Raw genomic sequence first — 22,685 nt, forward strand, 5'->3', positions numbered from 1 at the left:
GGCGAATATTAATTCCATGTAAAAAGGGGGACTATTTATTTTAATGTTAAGCAATTTCCATTGGAGATAAAAATTATCGCCGGGCTGAGACGGTTTGTTGTAGACTAATTATTGTTAGATTGACAGGGGGTACCATTCGAGTCCATTTCATCTTGAGCACAGGTTTAGTCAAGATGACAGGAGATGATAAGATATTAAGATGGAAAGGGGCAGATGATAGGAGTTTGGGAAAAGGCTTAATACGTTTATGGAAAGCATTCAGGGTGGTATATATCAGCTAAACAAGTTTTGCATTTACCATAAATCTATGCGCAAACTTCATTTCTCGCCTTAATTGGTTCTTTGAATGAAACATGAAAATCAGCTCTTCTTCTTCTTGGGGTTTCCAATTCTGTTACTAAGTGTGTCTTGAAAGCCAGACACGATATTTTTGAGGTGCTGGCCGCATATAACAGCTGGATTAAAATCACGGTTGTCTCGAATACAGAAGTTTAAATTAGCCCAAGTTTTACTTCATATTTAGAACCATCTGACAGATTAACCTTGGTCAAATAGGAATCTAGTAGCAGGAGGCAACCTTAGAAACAACTGCATCCTTATCCTTGGGTGCTGGATCAAGAGCTTTGCTCACCTTGAGAACTTCGTTTTCTTCAATTCAAGCAACATAAAAGACTGTTACACATCTATTGATACCACTGAGTTATCGGATTAAATTTTGAAATATAAATATTTTACACTTTGCAGAGAGGCAACGCGAAGCTTTACCAATGATTGATAATGCATGTCCTTACCATGTTGTATTATAGATTCGGTCCTAATTCCAGCGTAGTAAAAGTTAAATACAATTATGCATTTACTTTAAGAATTTAGACAACAACTATTATTTCATTTATTTTATTGTATTCTAAATTAATTTTAATACAAAAGTTGCAAATTCAAGAAAATAAAAAATTATTTCTTGATTAGATTTGTTTAAAAAGTTATGTTTTTATTTTTTTCTTACCATGCGAAGCGCATTTATAATCAGAAATTTTAAAACAATGTTAAGTAACACATTTATTGTACGAGCAATAAATACATGAATCCAAAGGAAAATGATTACTTTAGGATCTTGGATTTAGAAAACACACTTCTTTAAGACAGCGTTTTGGAGTTCTCGTTCATTACAATTAAAGCATTGCTGCTATCTTCCAGGTACACCCGCCATGACAACACAACGTGAAGTGCCATTCAATTTGAAGGACGAATCACATTCTTTAAAGTTGTCAAAGCTACATATAGTGTGACTAAAAGTTTGAGCTTTAAAATAACACAATAAAAAAAAAGGTACCTGCTAAATTAAAAGTACGAAAAAAATGAATGAGAGCCACTGAATGTCACAAAAATCGAGAGAAAGTTCACTCGGAGACCGCAGCACATACTTTTTTTCTCGTAAGGATATTTGAAAGCTAAGTTTTCACTCATACAATACTTCGACATTAACAGCCTTAAAATGCAATTCATCGGGAGACTGCAAATTGTAGGACACTCTATGTTGCATCTTGTCAGATGAATATGGGGCAACACCTTAAATGTCATGGAGAACATCTCCAAAACTTTGCACTGAAGAATGAAACTTCTTTAATAAATTCAAGATTCTGGCTTTTTTAACCACATTTATATTTTTTACTGCTGTATAACAATAAATGTGCTATCCTACTTTGGAAATAGACAATGTTGACTGTGGCAACCTGTAAAAATATTTTTTTCTTTTAATTTTTTTAAATCTTCAGAAATATGATAAATCTTTACATATAATAAAACAAAGAGTCTGTGTGTGTGTGTCTGTGTCTTTCGTTCGCGCTGCGCGTAAGCTAATAGACCCACGGCTACGAAATTTGGTACATAGGTGTATCTAGACAAAAGCCAGTGCACCTCGAAGCGATTTTTTCGAAATTCGAATTCGAATTTTTTTTATTTTATGTTTTGTGACGAAATCGCGTCATTTTAAGACGTAATGGGCTATAGGAAAGCGAGATTTTACTCTACGCATTCCATTTTCACATCGTCATGAAGCGTAGGTACTTAGCTATTTTACGAACTTAAAATAAATTTCGTTTTTCAATAAATCGATTCAATACGAATTTATTTAACAAAGGGAGCTTAACACTTTTTCAACGGGATTTTTTCTAAAAAAGTTTATGTTTAAAAATGTACAGTTTATTTTTCTTTGATTTTTGGACACGTTAAACTTTCATCCTTGCGACTGCTTTTACAAAAAGAATTTTGGAAAAATGATAATATTTTGTATTTAAAAAAAAATTTTTTTAATGAAGCTTCCGAGTACACTTCTCACATCTCACATCTTTAAAAATGTGGTTTTGGCAACAATTTTCCCGTCTTATTGTTGTTGATAGATTTTTGATGAAATCGCATCATTTTGAATCGTTTCATTCTTTTAGAAATATGGGTTTCGCAACAATTTTTCATCGTATTTCATATGCCACTGTTTTTAAGAGATTGGCATATTTCATCGTCCTTTTTATATACATATAATACATTTTTATTGATTTTTTTGATAAAGTTGTTCTGTAGAGTAAAATTCTGCGCGGAATTTTATGTTTTTTGAGTTGCTTTCATGTTATGTTTTGCTTATTTCACTGTTTGTAAGATATTGAAAAGTATTGCATGATTTGTTTTCTTCAACGGAAAGTTGGTTAATTTTTTTATTAGGATAATTAATATTTGTATTAAGGGATATAGCTTATTTCATTGTAATTTTTTTCTCTTGAAAATATAAGATAAAATATCATTAATTATACTTTGCTTTTCAGAACTTTTTTTTTTTTATTTTATTTTATTTTATTTTATTTTATTTTTTTATGTTACTTATTGCTCATTTCACTGTTTTTAAGATACTGAAAAGTTTTGAGTGATTTTTTCAGTAAACAAAATTCTTAACCTCCTTTATACCATTTGTGCTCTTAAGATTTAGCAAAGGGAAGTTGGTTAATTTATTTATTAGGATAATTAATATTTGTATTAAGGGATATTGTTTATTTCATTGTAATTTTGTTATACGTAATAACTTTTTTTTTCATGAAGTTGTTCTGCAGACTAAAATTCTACGCAGTTTTTAAATTTAACGTTTGGTGTTTCCTTCAGCCATTTTTCCGGTACATTTAAAAGCCAGACGAAGGCTGGCAGCGAAGCTGCTAGTACGAATTAAAAGAGGAAAATAAACAGGAACTCATAACCTTTCAGTTAGACTTACAAAAAAAGAAAAAAAAAATATCTGGCTTTTTCGAATATAAGACGGGCTGTGTTCAAAAGTAATCTGAAGATTCGGAGTTCTGTCACAGTGACAAAATAGTTTCAATATATGCAAGTGGAAGAATTGCATTTCATGTACAAAGGAAAGAAACCCGCCTGTTTGAATCTTAAACAGAACTTAGGCTTTATATAACTTAACATTTTTTGGCCTACTGGCCTCTTTTCAAGGTTCATTTTGCTCAATGTTCCTTAAGTTTGCAGCACTGATGTATTAGATGGTTTTTTAACATAATCTATAGCCACTAACTGAAAGCCTGTAATTTTTCACTTGCACTCCATTAAATTATTAGCTAAACTTCATTATTCAATACACAAACGAATAGTAAACGAATGGCAAAGAATGGTATAATAAGCGACTGGTACGTACTGGATATCATTCCAGGTATTTGGTTTTAGAATATTAGACTCATAATTCCTAAGTGCTGATAAAAAAAAAACCACACTACATCCAACTTTAACCAACTCCTATGAAGGATGGATTGGCATAATTTGGTACGGTTTTTATAACGATACGTAACTGTAATTTTTATATAACCAAGTGAATATCAAAATGTTCACTTCAAAGCGTTGAAACTTGCTTTTCAGTGCCATATTAATGGCCTTTAGAAAACTAACGCCATTCTAGATATTCTCAGAGCCCACCGATGAGCGATAAGGCTTACTTGAGAAACTTTGTCTTAAATCAAAGCTATTTGTCTAGAAACCAATTTTAAAATGACATTAGATTCGACCTTGGTTGTCTAGAAACTCTACCCATTTCGAAGCAATCTGGCACATGTAATCGAATTAATCTCGTTCTCACTTAATAGCGTATTTGAACCATTTATTGGTCATTATTATTTTTTGACGGCTCTAAGTACCGTTTCTTTTCATATCGTGGTAAATCATGGATACATTATCATGCTGAACACAAATTTTTAAACATGCGGTTTTTATCATTTTGCACATTTTTATTTATAAAAAAAATTGCAATTTAGTTTAGCCCAAGCCATGTTTTTTGCTATTCTATTTGAATTATCATCTACTCAATTCGAATTGATAAATAAATGGTTTTCTTAAGATATTATGAAAGGAATTCAAACATATAGATGCATGATAAGAATCATGTAAGGTAAAATTCTAGCTTGAATTTGAAATATCCCCCTAAGTCTCACTTTTAATTTGGTAACTTCTCCTTTCTATATAAAAAACGTAAAATACAATAAGTGCATCTTTTCACAATTCATCTCCGTCATATAATTCGTATATAATAATTTCTGTCTTAAAAACAGCAATACGCAATAAATATTTCTTAAGTGCGCCATTTCAAAATTAATTTCTATTACATGATTCTTATTAATGACGTATGTGCTTACATAATGGCAAAAAGGAAACTAAATATACTGAATCAGAATATTGGGGGTTCTGCCAGAATTACAAGATGGTTTCGATATACAAATAGAAGACTAACATTTCCTAAGCCAACAATAATGAAAAATTTGCAAACCAAAACTTAAAATCAACCAATACAAATAAAGATAAACCATAATTTTATATTCTTAATCCAGCATCAATATCGCAATCTACGCCCACTTCTTACTCAGCCTCTGTACTACTAGGCGCACCAGCAGAGGAGCGGTAAAGTCGCTGAACACTGGTAGTTCGGTCCGGGGTTCGAATCCCGGCAAGCGGGCTGCCTGTATGGGCGTTTTCGTGATTTTCTCTACGTGTAATGTGTATACAAGCCAGTTTCCCTTAGAAAGTCCTTCACGAAGGCATCTCTCTCCTTAGGCTCTCGTGAGCTTTGCGGTAATCAACTAAACCAAAACCAAATCTCTGTCCTGCTAACATGTAGCTCGTTGCATCTCTTTCTTATATTAATTACATTGCTGTAATATATAGCACACGTGAGTTAAGGAAAACCGCGCGTCTTGCGACAGTTCAGTGGTGCATGCTGTTTACTTCAAGAAGGCTACGTCAAAAATAAAGAATTGTAGCAAACGATCATTACTGCTACTCCATTATCATATTCTATATTATGGCACAAAATTTTCATTTTGCGGATACCTGTTAAAGTAAGTAAACTGAATAGTTCAAAAATCTCTGAAATCTAGTCATCCAAAGTATATTTCAGAACTTGCAATATTAAAAGAACTATTGTTATGCAATATTAAAAGAACTATTGTAATGGGAAGCTAAAGAAAGTAAGCAAAATACATCCATCTTTGAAGCCAAACTATTAAACGGTTATTATAAAAAGTAAATCAGTTGGGGAAATGCGCAGTGGGTTTTATTCATATAAAAACGAGAACATTTTAAATAATTTAAAATAAAAAAATGTCTGAAATAATAAACTTGGCAGAAAATCTTAACAGTTAATAAAATAAAACTTATTCAAAAGAAAAAAATTGTTTAAAAATCTGCAAGCTTTCAGGTTTCTCATTACGCCAAAAGGGCGTTTTTTTAACGTTTTGTATGTTACCTTTATCTATAAATATGATGTTCTTTGCAGTTAAACCATAAAATTCAATTCAACAGCAATATCGCAAAACAATTTTAAAATGAGGATATCTTTAGAATTTCCGATACAGAGTCTCGCGCGCTCGATAAGATCGCGCGCTGGAGATAAAAAATGTTCTTTTTTTCCCGTACAGTATTGCCATTGCTCGCTATGAAATTGTTGATTTTGTTAATCAAAAATTCATTAAAGTGTTACGAAATATGAAATTGATTATAAAACAAATTCCAAATTAGGGCTTCCAGATGCCCATATCCGGCGGAGGATTACGTTATTCCAAATTTGGTGACCCTAGGTACCGTTGTGTTATCACAGTGTGAAAAACATACATACATATCCTTCATTGCTTAATTTCTTTAAATATAATACAGGACTCTAATATTTGGTGGCAACAGTTTTAAAAGTGAATCAATGCAGAATGCCGAAAAGAAATTAATAGTCCTTCTGGGCAAATTGCCCGTTTGGACTAATAAGACATTAAAATAACTTTCAATCGAAAATTTCATTTGGAATGTACATTTATGAAATTTACCTTTATATAAATAATCATCGAAACAATATAACTGTTTGCAGCTAAGCCTAGTGCCCTCAATATCTATGATAACAAAAACTCAAGCGTATAAATTATAGTCACAAAGCTATTTCATTTGGCTTCTGCAGCTTTCATACGTAATTAATATCTTATAAAAGATTACAAAGCCTTTAGCAAACAGCTAAATGTAGCTTTTTCCATAAAATATTTGCGTTCACATTAGAATTGTATGACTCTTTAGAAAGTAAATGAAATTATTTCAGGGATCTTTGTCGCTATATAACACTTCTATACTGCGTCTTCTGTAAACATGAATAAATTCTTTCAATTAGTTTTTCTTTAATTCTGAGACCTATTCACGTTTTTCAGAAAATTAAAATTATTTCCGTAGGAAAACTGTTTCGTCGAAGGAAAGATAGGAAACAGCTTAGAGGTTCAGAATATATGTTTTTGAATGTACCCGTATTGCCTATCTTTGATCACTGTTTCTCTGTTTCAGATATTACGTGACTTAGCCACCTGAAAAATGATGGATCATTCTTTTACGTAAGAAAAGTGTAATATATTTAAGCAATACCAACATTCATTCCATTCAGATAAAATGTGAAATTTCTTCACCATGACCATACACAAGAAAAGTTAATATTTTTATATACCTAAAACAGATAACTGCCAAATCTTTTGTCCTGATAAATATATGATATAATTTAACATATGTATACACTAGTGCGTTTGAAACAGATGAAAATTATCTAAAATAGTTAGTATATACCTAATATAGAAGTACTAAATCATAATTAATAATAATTACAAATATTCAAAACAATACAGTGCATGACAGTTTGAGTACTTAAAATACTAAATATAAAAGTATTCCATGTGTTTATTTAAAAAAACAAAATATTCTGTTCTTTTCCGGTAAACAAAACACCTGTTTTCAAATATATAATTCTCTCAAAATGGCAGTTAGATGTATAATAATAAATTTAAATACCCTCTTAAAAAACTCATCTGTCAAAAAATTTAAATGTTACTCTATTTCTAATACTTAGAAGCACTGGGATTTAAAAGCTAAAAGTTGTTTAAGAAACATAACTGAAATTATATGCAGTCCTTAGATTTTCATGCACATTTGGTACATAATACTTTTATCAAGTTTTTAGAACGTAGTATAATAACTGTGGTAATTTTATTTACATATTAAACCGCATCTGTAATGTACTTTCAATTTTAAAAAGTTAGCAATATTTTTTTAAGAGCTCAGTTCAAAATATTTTATATTCCTCACTGCTGTTATTTCAAAACAAGAAATTCAAGAGGCTGCAAAGAGTTCGAATTATTACGTTCCCCTTTAAATACTGCAGTATTTAAAAACAAAGTGGAGTATCGTGCATAGTTATTATAATGTTGTTTGAATTCCTGTTCTGATTCATATTCAAACAATTTAAGGGACACAGACATTTACAGAAAATGCAAGGTATGTGATGCGTCATTGATGTCATTAATTGTGATATTTAAAATGAAATACATAAATTATTATAACAAAACTTACCCCAAATTTTACTTCTGGTGTATCTTTTAGAATGATAAACAACAAAGAATTTACTGCAATGGCACAAAAACACATCTAGAACATGTTAAATCCTTTCATGGAGTCCTAAGTTACACATCAATAATTTCGATCTTATAGCAGAGATCAGTACATTCAAAGTATGATATGAAAATCTAAAACTCATAGCAGCACCGGCACAGTCTCCATTTGATCACAGGATTTTTTACAGAGGAAACAAAAAAAAGAGGGGGGGGAAATGGCATCTACGTTAGTACAGCCATGTTCTATCCTGAGTCATTTCTCCAATGCAAGCCACAAAATAGGCAGGGCGGCAAGCGATCGATAGCCTACCATATCCAAAAACGGGAATAAATCGCGACCGCGAAATGAAGAGGGACAGACGCAGGAAACAGGAACGATGTGAATGAAGACTTGAAACCTGGAAGTTGAAAATTAAAAGCAATGCATGTTAGGAGCGAAGATGTTTGGGATATTTCAGCTGAGATAGTACTGTTTCTTATTCCGCTGTGAGGGCGCGTGTGTTGTTTCGCGTGCGGATGCAGACGCAGTATGATGAGTTTGGGGGAAAGGTTTGCAGCGTTTACTTTAGGGGACGATCCAAATATTATGCCATTAGCTGAATATTCGCGACATTCAGGGTCTGATTTCCGCAAAGGCAAATGGGGCACGTGCCCGGTCTCCACTTTCAAGGGGGCTTCAAAATCCTCCTTCAGTATTTAACATACTTAAAATTGTAAGCATTTCCTTCAGTTCTAAATCTTTAAGATTTAAAATTTCGACTACTTTGTTTTGAAAGAAAGAGAACTCAAAAATTATTTTGTTTATCATTTTTATTTTAAAAAATTTTAAAGAATATTACGGATTTTTTATTTTAATTGAGAGCTTACGTTGTAATAAGCTACAAAAAACAGTGAGTATATTAAATAAATTTATGATATAAAGCAAAAATAAAAACATATTTAAATTTATAAAATTTCTATTTTTTTTTTTTTTTTCTTTTTTTTTTTCCTCTATTAGAATATTTATTCTGAAGCACCTTTTATTGGAATTAATGATATTTTAATAACTGAGGAAAAAACACAAAATAGAACTGCAAATTTTTTATTTAAAATTACTAATTATTAAATTATGTTTTGTTATGAGAGAGATTATTGTATTTTTTAAACAATTCCAATGTAAAATTTTAAGATGACCCAGGCCATGAAAAACCATGTAATAATCCATCAGAATAAATTATTTCTTCCCCTGTGAAAGAAATGGTTAATTTTACATTTTATTCACGCAATTGATTATTGAATTGATAAGAACTTTGATTTCATCAGTTTGGTCAGATCTCTGTAACGTAATTACGTTTTATAGTAAAACCATTCAGAATATTACTATCAATGACGCTCCCCCCCCCTTTTTTTTTTTTTTTTTTTTTATTTTTCGCCCGAAAGGGACTTTAGTCTCGAATGGGATATTAGTTTCGAAAAGGCATTTTACTTTGAATCATTATAAACGGCGTATCTCTTTTCAAAGTGCTGCCGCGAAATATTATTGCCCTGTATTATATTTAAAGGTATTAAATAACGAAGAATCTGCATGAATGTATGAATGTTTTTCGCAATATGAAAAAACAACCGTACCTAAAGCCATCAAATTTTGAATAACGTAGTTCTTCACCCGAACATAGGCACATGGAAGCCAAATTTTCAATTTCGAATTAATTTTATAATCTATTTCATATTTTGTAAAACTTTAACGAAAATTTGATTAACAAACTCAACGATTTTAAAGCAAACAGTGACAGCACTGTACGAAAAAAAAAAAAAAAAAAAAAAAAAAAAAAAAACATTTTTATAAGCCAGCGCTCGAGACTTTCTATTGGAGATTCTAAATATATGCTATTTTTAAATATTTTGTGATTTTCTTTTAATTGGATTTTATGTGGCGTAAGCGCCAAGGATGTAATATTTAATAAATAAAGCAATTTCACAAAACGTTAGTAATGAAATAAAAAAAAGTTTTCTAAATCCATCTTAGTAAGAAAACTGACCCCTGATATGATGAACTGAGAAAAGACAAAAAAAATCAGAAAATGTGTGCTAACACTTAACGTTGCATCGAGAATTCTAAACGTATACTGCTATGCTGCTTGTAAAATTTTTGTAATTTGTTGTTGAATTGTATATGGCATAAGAGCGAAGAAAATGATGCTTAATAATAAAGCTAAAAAATCTGATGTGTACACCACATGACTTCCTTGCACAAAATGTTAAATTATACGCATTTTTTCTAGCATTTCATTTAAACTTATTAGTTTTCATTAAATCTACATCGTCGATAGTGCATAAACCACAATAGAATAAATCCACTTTTTAAAATTCATTATATTTGTTTACCGTAAGAACACTCTGACGCTAGGTTCACTTAACAGCGTTACATTTCGTCGATATTATAACTCGGAATGCATATAAATTTATATCATCTGAAGAATTATCTAATCGTTGCCACATGTTATATTCAAATGCTGTAATAAATCTAAAACGATGTATAAAAGAAATTAAGCAAACAAAACAAAAAAAGAAACAGTTTTTCTTAGACGATTCAGTATTTCTCATTCAATTAATTCAGTTCTCACATCCCGACAAAGCAAAAATACATAAAAACTCAAAATCTCAATATTAAAAATTACTAAGTAAATCTGAAACACTTATTTCCTGGAATAAATTCCAGAATGGATTAAGCATTATTTAATTGGCGATAATAAATGAATGCGTTACCTTTGTTGTTGCGAAGCTCAGTTTCTCTAGATTGGCAACAAATCCGCTATTTTGCCAATATCTGAAATATAAACAATTATGTTTGCCACCGCAAAATTCATTAGGCTTAACTGCACTTAAACAACTTTTAAATTGTTGATAACTTCATAAATATTGCATTCAGATTTACTAAAAGCATAAAAACCTTAATCGGAAGATAAGAACAATATAATTCAATCATTTTTAAAGCAAAAAATGCCCAATTTACAAACATATAAGAATAAAGAAACTGCGTTCACTGAGACGAGTAACAGAGTGGATATATTATATATACATATAAAATTTATATACTTTTGGTGAGGTCGATTGCTACCAAAATACGAGGTGCACACCTACATGTTATAGCAGTCCTATATACCAAATTTCAATGTTCTGAGGCTACTTGTTTTTGAGTTATGCGAGATACGTACGTACGCACAGACGCCACGAAACATTCTCCTCGGAATTCATTTAAATCAGTTTTATAATTTTTTTGGGGGAAAAGAGGCCTTTATTTTATCCTTACTTGCGGATATCACGCAAAAACATCATTAAATTTCATTGGATAGCGTTCAAAATCGATATTTTCGTTGAAATATGATACCCGAAATTTTTCGCTATTACAATACTTCCTTTTTACTTTTCGTACAAGGAAGTTAAAAAGGAGGGGAGCGAGTGCAACAGCAGACTGGTAGACTGCGAGCTCAATGAGAGTGTAAAAAACCTTAAGATAGCTTTTTGGGCGACCGTTAAAATCTAAAAACTTTTCAGACTTTTTTTAAAAAAGAAACAAGACCCTTGTTAAGACTGTGCAAGTTTGTGTTTTGTACAAAAAAACTGAAATTATAATTTTCGTTTAATTAAAAAAAATCTGAAATATACAGATATTTCACGAAATACTTTATATGAAATGTACTCTAGATGAAATATAATTTGCCTCAGTAACATACACTATATTGAAAATCTAGAGGAGGGGGGGATCAGAAACAGGTTCTGCAGTTTTGTAAATCGTCCCTTGACGTTATTCTCCAGAGCACAGACCGGCAAGTTAAGGAACTTAGAATGTAAATGTATAATGCGTTATATTTACGTAGTGTTTGGATAAATGACTCTAAGATATTCATTTATAATTTGTGGAAGGGTAGATCAGTGATGCGTGAATATGGAACTGATCTAGAGAAAATAAGCTTTGCAACAACAAAGTAACATCTTCTTTTATTATTGCGAATTAAATTATGCTTAATCCATTTTGGAATTATCATTTAAGTTTTTGAATTATCCCATATATTGACTCAGCATAGCGTCCATAACAAATTAAGTCAATTTCTACGGCTTTAGTGTCTTTTTGCCGAACGGGACCAAAACGAAACTTTTAAGTTTTGTGCACCGAAAAATCTGTCTTTTTTCCTGCTGGCGAAATTGCTTGTTTTTGCGCAGAAACTGTAATTTTAACTGTATTTGGTGTTTTTGTGTTTTTTTTATTTTTCAATTTTTAACGAAGATATTTTGTGTTTTTATTATTTTTGCCTTGCCGCGAAGTGAGAACTGAATTAATGAAATTCGGGGAAATAAGCATTTCATATTAGCAGAAAATACTGTAGCCAGTCTGTTTCGGACAGAGAAGAATGTTTACGAGTAGCGCATGCGCATTAGGTAAGCAGCGCTGAATCGTGTGCGAAAAACTGTTTATTTTTAATTTGTCTAACTTCTTTTTCTTCAGATGATATCCTTCTTTTCTTTTCTTTCTTTCTTTTTTTTTTTTTTTTTTTTTTCTTTTTTTTTTCATTCTGAGTTATAAAATGAATGATATGTAACGCTGTTAAATGAACCTAACACCAGAGTATCGCTCTGGTAAATAAATATAGTGAATTTTAAAAAGCGTCTATTGTGGTTTAGGCGCTATTCGACGAAGTAGATTTAATTCAATTCAATAAGTTTAAATGAAATGCAGGAAAAATGCGTATAATTTAATATTCCGTTCAAAGAAGTTATGTGGCGTACACACCAGATTTTTTCCCCAAGAAAACGTGAATAAACAGTAAAATCTACAATGATTCTTACTGATTTTGTTACAGATTTTAAAGATGAGACTAAAATAATGCATTACATTGTTTATCAATTTAATTATGAAATATATACAACGCTTACTACGATAATCAAATGACCCTCACTTGACATATGATATCCTGAGCTCCAAATGTAGTAGTCACACGTTACAGAAGCTGACTGAACAGCTTCTTAACATTAATTTACAAATTGAGACTAAAAGATACTACTCTTCCGTGTGGAGTGCAGGACAATGTTTCATCGTCTTGAACATGGATGTTTTTGAAGGCACACATAATAATAATGATGATGATCATAGTAATAATAAATAAAAATTCTTAAAGTATTCAGATTTTAACGCAGCATGCTCTTCCTGAATCGCAGCTTACCAATCGTCTCTTTTTTTGTTATTTTCATTTTATTATTAAACATCATTTCTTCACATTTATGCCACATAAAATCCAACAGGAGAATCACAAAATTTCTTAAAACAGCATATGCTTAGAATTCCTTAATTTCTTTTCAGCCTTTTCTGAGTTCATTACATAAATTTTCAGTTTTTTTTTTTTTTTTTTTTTTTTTTTTTTTTTTTTTTTTTTTGTAATATGACTTGCACAACGTTTTTTCGATCTTTTTATTATTAATATTTTGTCTTTCAACTTTTTAACTTTCTTGCTCATTAAACATCCCTTTCGTTGTATTTTCACTACATAAAATTCAACTGCAAAATTTTGAAATATTTTAAAAACAGCATAATCTTTAAAATCCCGGACAGTGTGTTAAATGCTGCCACTTCTTTATCCATTATATTATTTCTTTAAAAATAATGCGTGGCAATAACATTTAATGCTATTATTGAAAAATGATTCGGACAAAAAAGTTAGCATCGAGATTAATAGTACTTCCCGTGTTTTAAAAAAAAATAATTCAAATTCAATTAATTTTGCTTTTGCTTCTAAATTAATATTTTTAAAACCTAGAGGGCCAAAAATTGTAGGTAAAATCTTAGTATACGGTATGGCATTGGTGCGATTTTGAAAACTGTTGCCTACACCAAAATGACTCGTTTACTGCTCTTAATAAATACCGCGTTTATTGCTCGTCATAATATCGCCAAAAGCTGCCATACCCCGTGGGTTAGTAGTTAACTATTGTTAAAAGTAATTAATAATCGCTTTAAACATTTTCACTGAGAATGATGAAGGTTCTGAATTACACGTGATAGATAAGCGGAAGCTGTCTAAAACTGCCTTTTAAAAGAGAATTGAATGGGAAGCAAATTAGGTATAACACTTCAGATTATAATCTATCACCTAAGAAAGTTTACCATTAAAAATTAAAAAGATATTAGCAAAATTTTCAAGTAATTTTTAATGTGATTCAATCTTTGTCAGTTCAGATTCCAGTCAATTCAGATCCCAGTTTAATAACTGAAAAAGTTTTAATCTCCTACTAATTCCGATAAGCCTGCTGTTTAAAAAATAATCCCCAGAATGCGGGACATGAAATCATATATCTTTAAAACGAGATTTTCGAAACAGATTTCAAACGGTTAGAAAAGAAACTGATGTAGTGTTATTCTATTAGAAATTAATGCTAGGTATGAACTTCTGAATTTATTTAATAAAAGAATGACTTCAACAATGGAAAAGTATTATTCACAGCATAAAAGAAAGATTTTATTTAAAGGCACAACTGTGTTATTTTCCACTGGATCGCTTGCAACATTTGTCGCAAGCGAAATGTCAAAACTCCTATTCTGTCAAAGCGTAAAAATTGAACAATCAATAAAATAACAGCAGATTTTAGGTGTTAAAAACCAGATAGCTAAAACATGATGCTCCAGAATTATCATTTGCAGATTAGCGTTATTTTCCTTTAAAAACTATTTCTGAGAAAAAAAAAAAAAAAAAAAAACGATGAGGAGGGAACAATTTATTTTCATATGAAAAAATGCGAATAAAGTTCAGGACATTAACTTGACTGACTATTGCTTGCTAGTCCTCTCAGAATGCACATCCATTTATTAGTAAAAATGCCGTGCTGTGTTTAATTCCTTTTGTTTCAACGTATTTAAGTGACACTGCCTTATCTCTTGGTGTCACGAAGAAGCTTATACGCTCATAAAGAATTATTGCGTCCGAACGTGCTCTTATGGTGTTGAATGGCTGTCACGTCCATTTAGCAGTTGGAAGATGAATGGACACAGTTGATTTATTACGCTGCCTTCCTTCGAAAGACCTAATGTTATAAAAAAATTGCACAGTGGCGCTCCAATTAAAATGTGGAGGACAACAACGAGTGACCACTTGAATTTAGTCTATTGTGTCGCATATCACTCCTCGGCTTTCTTTTCAGAGAATGATAATGTAAGGAATTACCGCATTCGTCCATATATGCTTTCGCGGTACAAGAGTTACGATGTCCAGCTAGCTAGTTCAAAGATTCATGATTCAAATCCCTGAGAAAATATAGCTGATTTTTTACATTTCCTGCTTCGCGATGACTTTAACCAACACCTCCTAGCAGACTTCGCGTTAATCATAGGCGACTGTTTTTAGGCTATTTGTTCAGACTGCATCAGTGACTGGTGACTAACGATATAGAGTTTTTCTCCAGCATAATTGCGAAATCGGTTATCGCGTACTAAAGGGAAAGGAAGCAGCCTTGTAACTTAACATGTTAAATACAAAACGAAGAATTGGGAACATTAACTCTCAATACTTAAGTTTCAAATTAAAAATGTCCCGCATTCTGTGCTTCCTCCTCTCTTCATAATTAACGTTTATTTTTGGTTCAGTATAACTTGCGTTATTTTTTTATAAATAATGTATTTATTTATATTTTTGATATTATTTATTTATTTATATGTTTTGTTTATTTTCATTATCTACATATTCGTGTATTTATCTACTGGAAAACAGAAAATTAATGTCTTTTTAAAAATAATATTTAATTACAAATTTCGCTTTATTTACATAATGTCTTGGAGTCTCCAAATTAAATTAATTTTTCAGTGCAGTGTCATTTATAAAACGATTATGCATCATCTATAAATACCTCGCGAGAACGCAAGGTTATCTTCTCAGAAGTCCGAACATTACGTCATCATTTTCCCTTTACAAAAAGAAAGAAAATTAAAGGAAAGCCTTCTTCCATATTATGTGACAATAACTAAGCTGCTTTATGTTTTTTTAACTCGCTTTATTGTTTTGTTTAACTTCATTTTAAAGAAGCACAAACAAGTGCATCATCCTTCGAAAATACAAAAATATCTTCGAAATTTAACTTCTTGACTGTTAATTCTTTCTCTCATTTAACTTCTCTTCAAGAACGTTCAAAATTATATAACTCTGCCTTGACTTAATACACACGTTACGAAACAATTTCTCTCAAACAAGGTACCAGATTTTTCTTCTTAATTAATTACTCAATTAATCACAAAGTAATTTGCCAATTGTCGAAAGGCAAAAGGAAAACCTGGCCTCCATCAAAAATAAATTGGCATTAAGTTCTCTCAGACAGCATAGTCAACACTGTCTTCCTCAGGCATGAGTTGCAACAGATTTAACAGTTTTTAAACTTTTTTCTCATGCTCTTAATTTGGATAACCAGCTGCCCTGAGTGAATATATGAAACTTAAATCAAAGAGATGATAGAGTAATGTTTAAATTAAGCTTAACTGGTACTAAACATTAATTATATCAAGATATTATTAGACACTTTTAATTCTCTTAAACGTTTTGATATGGAAACCACTGAAAAATTAGAAATAAAAAGGGAATTTTTAGTTTTTCCTGTCAATTTAGGTTCTAATTAGGTTGAACAGTTTTCAGGGAAATTCCAAAACCTCCTATTGGCCGTTATAGGTTTTTTCAACTCATACATATACCCTTGACCCTTGACATAAAAATATCTTAAAAATATTTTTTCTTATTCTTCCTATATAGAATAAGATAAGCAATTAGAAAAAAATTATATGTACTTCGATGTTATTTTCTGTAAGAAATGGACTCAGTTGATATGATAGTACAAATATTATGATTCAATGAGTGTTCAAAGTTTTAGGAATAAGCTCGAACAAAATCTAAAGTTGAAAAAAACAGTATTCCTACTTTTCAGCCTTCAGTCAGTCCTCGTAAGTCTATAGAGTGCTTGACATGTTCATATAGCTACTTGATTTCACTGTAGAATTCATCTTGTCGAATGCTACATAAAAGTAATTAATAAAGTAGTAATTAATAAGTCTTTGGCCACAGTGTTCTGAATCTTCTGAATGCTGCTAAAATAAGAACTGTTGAGGTGAAACTTAATAGATTAGGATTACCTGTATTATAACAAAGCACGAGAAGGCTTTCTTCTTAAGGAGATGGATTTTTTGGGGACTTATTGGGTCGTATACGTTACATATAGGAAATACCAGAAACGTTGCCACATAACCAACCTGTTCGCCTGGAGATTGAACCCAGCTATCTTACTGCTCGGCCACTGGTGGACCCTTTACTTTAGAAAACAGAAATTAATCTGCAGGTACCAAATCTGGTAATTAAGAAGAGTAGGTGGAAACTGACACATATCTTTGCTGGAAACTGTTAGTAAATTTTCAGTGCTACGGTTATGGTATTAAGTATTGAAACTGGGCTCTGGTTTGGATGAATACAAAATTAAGTATTCTTATATCCTCAAAAAGAGCACATTGAGATAAATATTATGATAGAGGAGTTGAATTTCTGAGACACTCAATAATCGGGGGAAAAAAAGCATTTAATATTATTTAAATTAAAAAAAAAATAGTAGTCATACTGGGAGATAATAGCAAAGTAAAAAGTGCAAAAAGTTTATAAGAATTAATTTTCAACTTGGTTAAACATACTGCAAAACTCTTTAGTAATGATATAATATAAATTTGTATCTTCATTTTAGTATATTTATTAAGGAAAAATGTTGATTTTATCATACATTAACTTAGTCGTTACATATGTCTTCAGAAATGTAAAGCGTTTGACCTTCCTTGGTAACATAAACTAGTTCCAAACTCCTAACAGATTCAGAGTATTCATAACTTAGTCTGAAGTATAACAGAATCTTGAAAATGTTTAAAACAATCTTTTTATTAAATCAGAACTTGAACATAAAATGGGCCTCTCATGCTTACAAATCAGCCACCACTTGCTGCATTGTAACTTACAGTAACAATAAACTTCAAAAGTTAAATTAAGTCCAGTGGTCAAAGATTACACATCTGATTTAATGCGGACTTGGCTCAGAAACTTCTCACTGACATAGCAATTTAAATGTTGGCAGCAATGACGCAAAGCCGAAGAAATAGAATCTTATCAGAGCTGTAGAACCTAATAACGGGGCCTCGAGAAGCAGAAACGTGCTCTATCTTACAAACCAAAATCCTCGACTTGAGTACTCTCAGACTGATTTTCATTCTTGTGAGGAAATGGAAAGGAGAGGTGACAGTAAAGCTGAAATTATAAATACCTGGTTACTTAAAATAATAATAACTCTACACCTATATTTATTTTAAAATTTTAATAATATTAAATTTAATCAGCTTTTTTGCCATTGTTGAAAAATAGTGTTACGAATTTTGTATTTAGATAGCTAATTTTAGTAGAATTATAATTAAAATTGTTTTATTTCCGCGTGCAATGCAGCACGAGACATATTTTAAGAGAAAGCTACCCCGGAAAAGTAAAAATACAGGAGTTCGTGCATTTAGCATTTAATAAATAGATATCTCGTAATTTATACTTAAATTGAATATATGTAATTGACTACTGTATTTTTCAGAAATCTCGAGAAGCATATATTACTAGAATCTAACGCGATCGATTTAAAGATATAAAAAGCCAGACAGAGAACATCTCATCTCAGTTGTTTACTTAGCTGCTGTAATTTTTGTTTATCGGATTCGCTTTCTCTGTGCTGCGAATTGCGTTCTATTTAATGTTTTAGTAGTTTAATCTATAGCTACTGATTATATTACGTGATACTGTACGAATATCTTTGAGGGAAAATTCAGTGTTCTATTATATTTCTTTTGATAAGAATAAATTTTATTAACCTGATACTGAACTCGTGCATTCTGTCTATTACGAAACTGTACGCACGCAACAATAGGCATGCTTACATATAAAAATAAAGAACGGATGCATTTATTTGTAACAATAATATCTTAAATTTATTATTATTGAATAAAATTTTGAATTAAATTCCTTTTTAGTGATAATATATTTGATATATTTAATTTTCAGTAATTTCAGTACTCTTCAACATTTAAATGCCTAATATCAGTATTTTACTAAGTAGAAAAAAATTTTAATTATTATTACAATGGTTACAACAGTGGCTTTGTATTAATTTAAAAAAACTGAAGCGATTCAAATAGGAAAATTTATGATATAATATTAGTTTAATTTACATTAAACAAAATTAGAACAAAACCCTAACTAAGCCATATAACTATTTTTTTTATTATCTGATTTAATAATTAAAATCTTCTCCTTGATACAAGCAAATACTTGTTGATATAAAAAAGACAAAGGCATATCTATCCGTTTTTATCATAACTTGATTTTATAATAATTGTAATTGAGTTGAACTCAAAACTTTTCTAATCATCATCAATGCCAAAATACAAGAAATCAAAGAATTGCTCAACTATACTAACAAGTAATCATTCAAGAACCATTTAAGATACTAATACTCCCTCTTTAATCCTATTTATATCAAACCAAGAATAGGAAAATAAAACTAATAATTCTTCAAAACGTTCTTCGCAGGTTCAATCAGTAATTTATCTAAAGCTACCATAGACCTAGATAACTCATGTAACTTTGATTTACCTTCGAACTTTGACCCTAATTGCTACAACCAAAGGATTTGCGATCTTTATAAAAAGTGTAAAGAAATAACTGTAAGTAAACGGGAAGCAGAAGCTTTCTGCTTCCTCAAGAAGAAAGAGAAAACCTGTCAACTGCATTGCTGGCCTTGAAAACGTTTGCATTATCAGGCTCTAGTACAAATACACCAACGTCTATGCAAGATATTGTTGTAAATACAGAACAAGTGAGTCATAATTCATTACAATCTACAGCTATAGTACATAAAAAATAACTTATTTTCAAATTTTTAGTTCGATCCCGAAACCAACACTTTTATTCTATCCTAAAGATAATAGCACAAGCGCAAAATTTAAAGGAAAACTTGATAAAGTAATCCCATTACAAAATATTGGTGTTAAAGTAACAACTATTCGTCCCATTTGGAAGGGATATGTTGCTGTTGTCTGCAATTCTGATTCTGATATAAATAAACTTAAAACCACTTGCAACTCAGATAAAGCATCATCACTAATCAATATTAACCAAGCACTCTTCCGACGTTCAAAACGTAGCAATACATAATATACCTCCACAAGTACAAAAAACAAAACATGGAATCATAAAATCAGAACTAATCTAAACAGCAGTGCAGTCAAGCTATTAGACGGAATAAAAGAAACAATGTTAAGGGGGTCAAAAAATATACTCCAATCGGTTATCATACCCTCATACGTAAAGCAAAACTCCCTGCAGGCCTGCACTCTTACAGTATCACTGAGCATTTCTCAACAATACTTTGTTCCAAATACCAACAATTTGGCCACATACAACTACAGTGTAGTAACAAAAGATCATATTTCTGCTCGGATAACCATAATATCAAAAACTGCCACACAAGCAATTCAATCTGTATTAACTGCTCGGACATCATATTATCTTAATATCACATGCAGCAAATGTCATATCTTGTTTTATCTACAGATTATTAACCTGATATTTCATCATCATTTCATTAACCTTATTTTGAACTTATGCATTCAATCTTTTACGAACCTGTACGCACGCAACAATACAGAAGCTACAGGGGTTGGACAAAAATATGGAAACACCTTAAAAAAAACATGTTTCTTTGCTTAATATGGTGTAGGAAACCCGTTGGCATCCAAAACAGCTTGCAGTCTTCTCAGAATGGATAAATACAGTTCCTGTATGTTTGCTAAGGGAACATTATACCATTCTTCCTGCAAAACGGTGGCAAGTTCAGATAACGATGTTGGCGGTGGATAACGAGAACGCATTTTCCGTTCCAATGTAGACTACTGGCTAATAACAGAACATACAGTAGTTTGACGCTGTTCTACCTGTACCTCTTCCACCATAGACTCGATCAAAGGATCAAAAGATGATGAAGGTAGATTTTTCTCTTTTAACCACACTGGTCCATTGAACCAAAGTTTATTTTCCACTAGATCAGAAGCTCTTAATCCACGTGAAACTATGTCAGCCGGATTGTCATTTCCCTTACAGTATTTCCATTGCGAAGGTGATACAACATCTTGTATTTCACGTACACGATTAGCAACAAAGTGTTTCCATTTATCAGCGGTACCCCTGATCCAGTGAAGAACAATTTTAGAGTCACTAAAACAAAATACATTATCTTCTTGGATATTAAATAATTTCCTTACATATTTAACTATTCTTGCGGCAATAATGGCTCCCATAAGTTCTAAACGAGGCAAGGTTAATTTTTTAAGTGGGGATACACGGCTCTTTGAAAGAACAAAAGACGTACAGCAAGAATCAGGATCACAAAAATATGCAACAGCTCCATATCCCTTGAGGCTGGCGTCACAAAAGACAAAAAGCTCTATTTTATCGAAATTTACACATTCATCATTTAATATGTATTTTCTAGGAATACACAAGTTGAGAATAACTTCAAGTTCAAAGTACCAAGTTTTAAATTTTTCACTCAAATAACTGGGCAAAATTGTGTCCCAATCAATACCCAATTCCCATAACTCTAATAAGAATTTTATTCTGATAACAAAGGGTGCAATGAATCCAACTGGGTCATAAATTTTTGCCACAATCTGTAATACCTTTCGCTTTGTAACGTGTTTCCAGTCAACTGGTTGTAAAAGTTCTTGTACATCTAATTTCAATGTGTCCTCATCCAAATCCCAAACTATTCCCAGCACCTTTAACGTTTTCTTAGCCAAATTATCTTCCTTATTAATTAAGCCAATATCTTGCCAATGATTTTTTAAAGATACGGAATTTGATTCAAATTTTCTTAAGTTCATACCAGCGTCTTGAAGAATTTTAACTGCATCAGTTGATAATGAGAAAACTTCTTCAACGGAGTCTGCTCCATGGATAAGGTCATCAACATATAAGGACTTATTTAACATGTCAACAGCTTTGCTATATTTCTTTTCATAACCCTTAATATGATGTTTGATAGTGGCAGACAAAATAAACGGACTTGTTGTCATTCCAAACGGCACTCGGCACATTCGGAAAACCTTAAAGCCTAAACTATTGTCACTATTGTCGTAAGAATGATCAAACCATAAGAACCTTAAAAAATTTCTATGTTCACTATCAATTTGAATTTGGTGAAAAGCCTTCTCTATGTCTGCACAAAATGCAACTTTATGTACGCGAAATTTTAAAATTATATCCAACAAGTTAGGATTTAAATTAGGGCCTGATATCAAACATTCATTTAACGATTTAGCTCCTTCAGACTTAGAAGAAGCATCATAAACTATTCTTATTCTTGTTGTTACTTTTCCTTCACGTATAACGGGCCTATGAGGCATATAATAACAGTTAGGTTCATTTTCAACAAACTTACATTGTTCAACAATCCCCCTTTCAACTTGTTCTCTAATTATATTATCATATTCATTATATAGGAAATCATTTCCCTTTAATTTATGCTTTAGTCCTAGAAATCGTTGTTTAGCAACGAAGAAATTATCAGCGAGTTGTGATTTATTGTCCTTCCAAAAGAGTTTTGTTTCGTATCTGCCGTTATTAAATTTTAAACTGTCGTTAAAATGCTTAATAGTATCCAAATCAGTTTCCGAAACTG

The 22,685-nt window shown here is 31.3% G+C and overlaps 1 protein-coding gene across 2 annotated transcripts in view; it reads right to left on the reverse strand.

The window, feature by feature from the left end:
- Window positions 1-8,448, reverse strand: part of LOC118191883 (uncharacterized) — a 166,033-nt gene extending 157,585 nt beyond the window's left edge. For both annotated transcript variants that reach the window (XM_085816605.1, XM_035362738.2), the window contains exon 1: window positions 7,894-8,448. In XM_085816605.1, the coding sequence (XP_085672731.1) occupies window positions 7,894-7,968 (75 nt within the window). In that variant the 5' untranslated portion in view covers window positions 7,969-8,448. The remainder of the gene's footprint in view (window positions 1-7,893) is intronic.
- Between the last annotated feature and the right edge of the window lie 14,237 nt (window positions 8,449-22,685).

The sequence above is a fragment of the Stegodyphus dumicola genome, chromosome 5 (assembly GCF_044657685.1).
Source record: "Stegodyphus dumicola isolate Sdum_Otavi_A_Nest chromosome 5, ASM4465768v1".
NCBI classification, from domain to species: Eukaryota; Metazoa; Arthropoda; class Arachnida; order Araneae; family Eresidae; genus Stegodyphus; species Stegodyphus dumicola.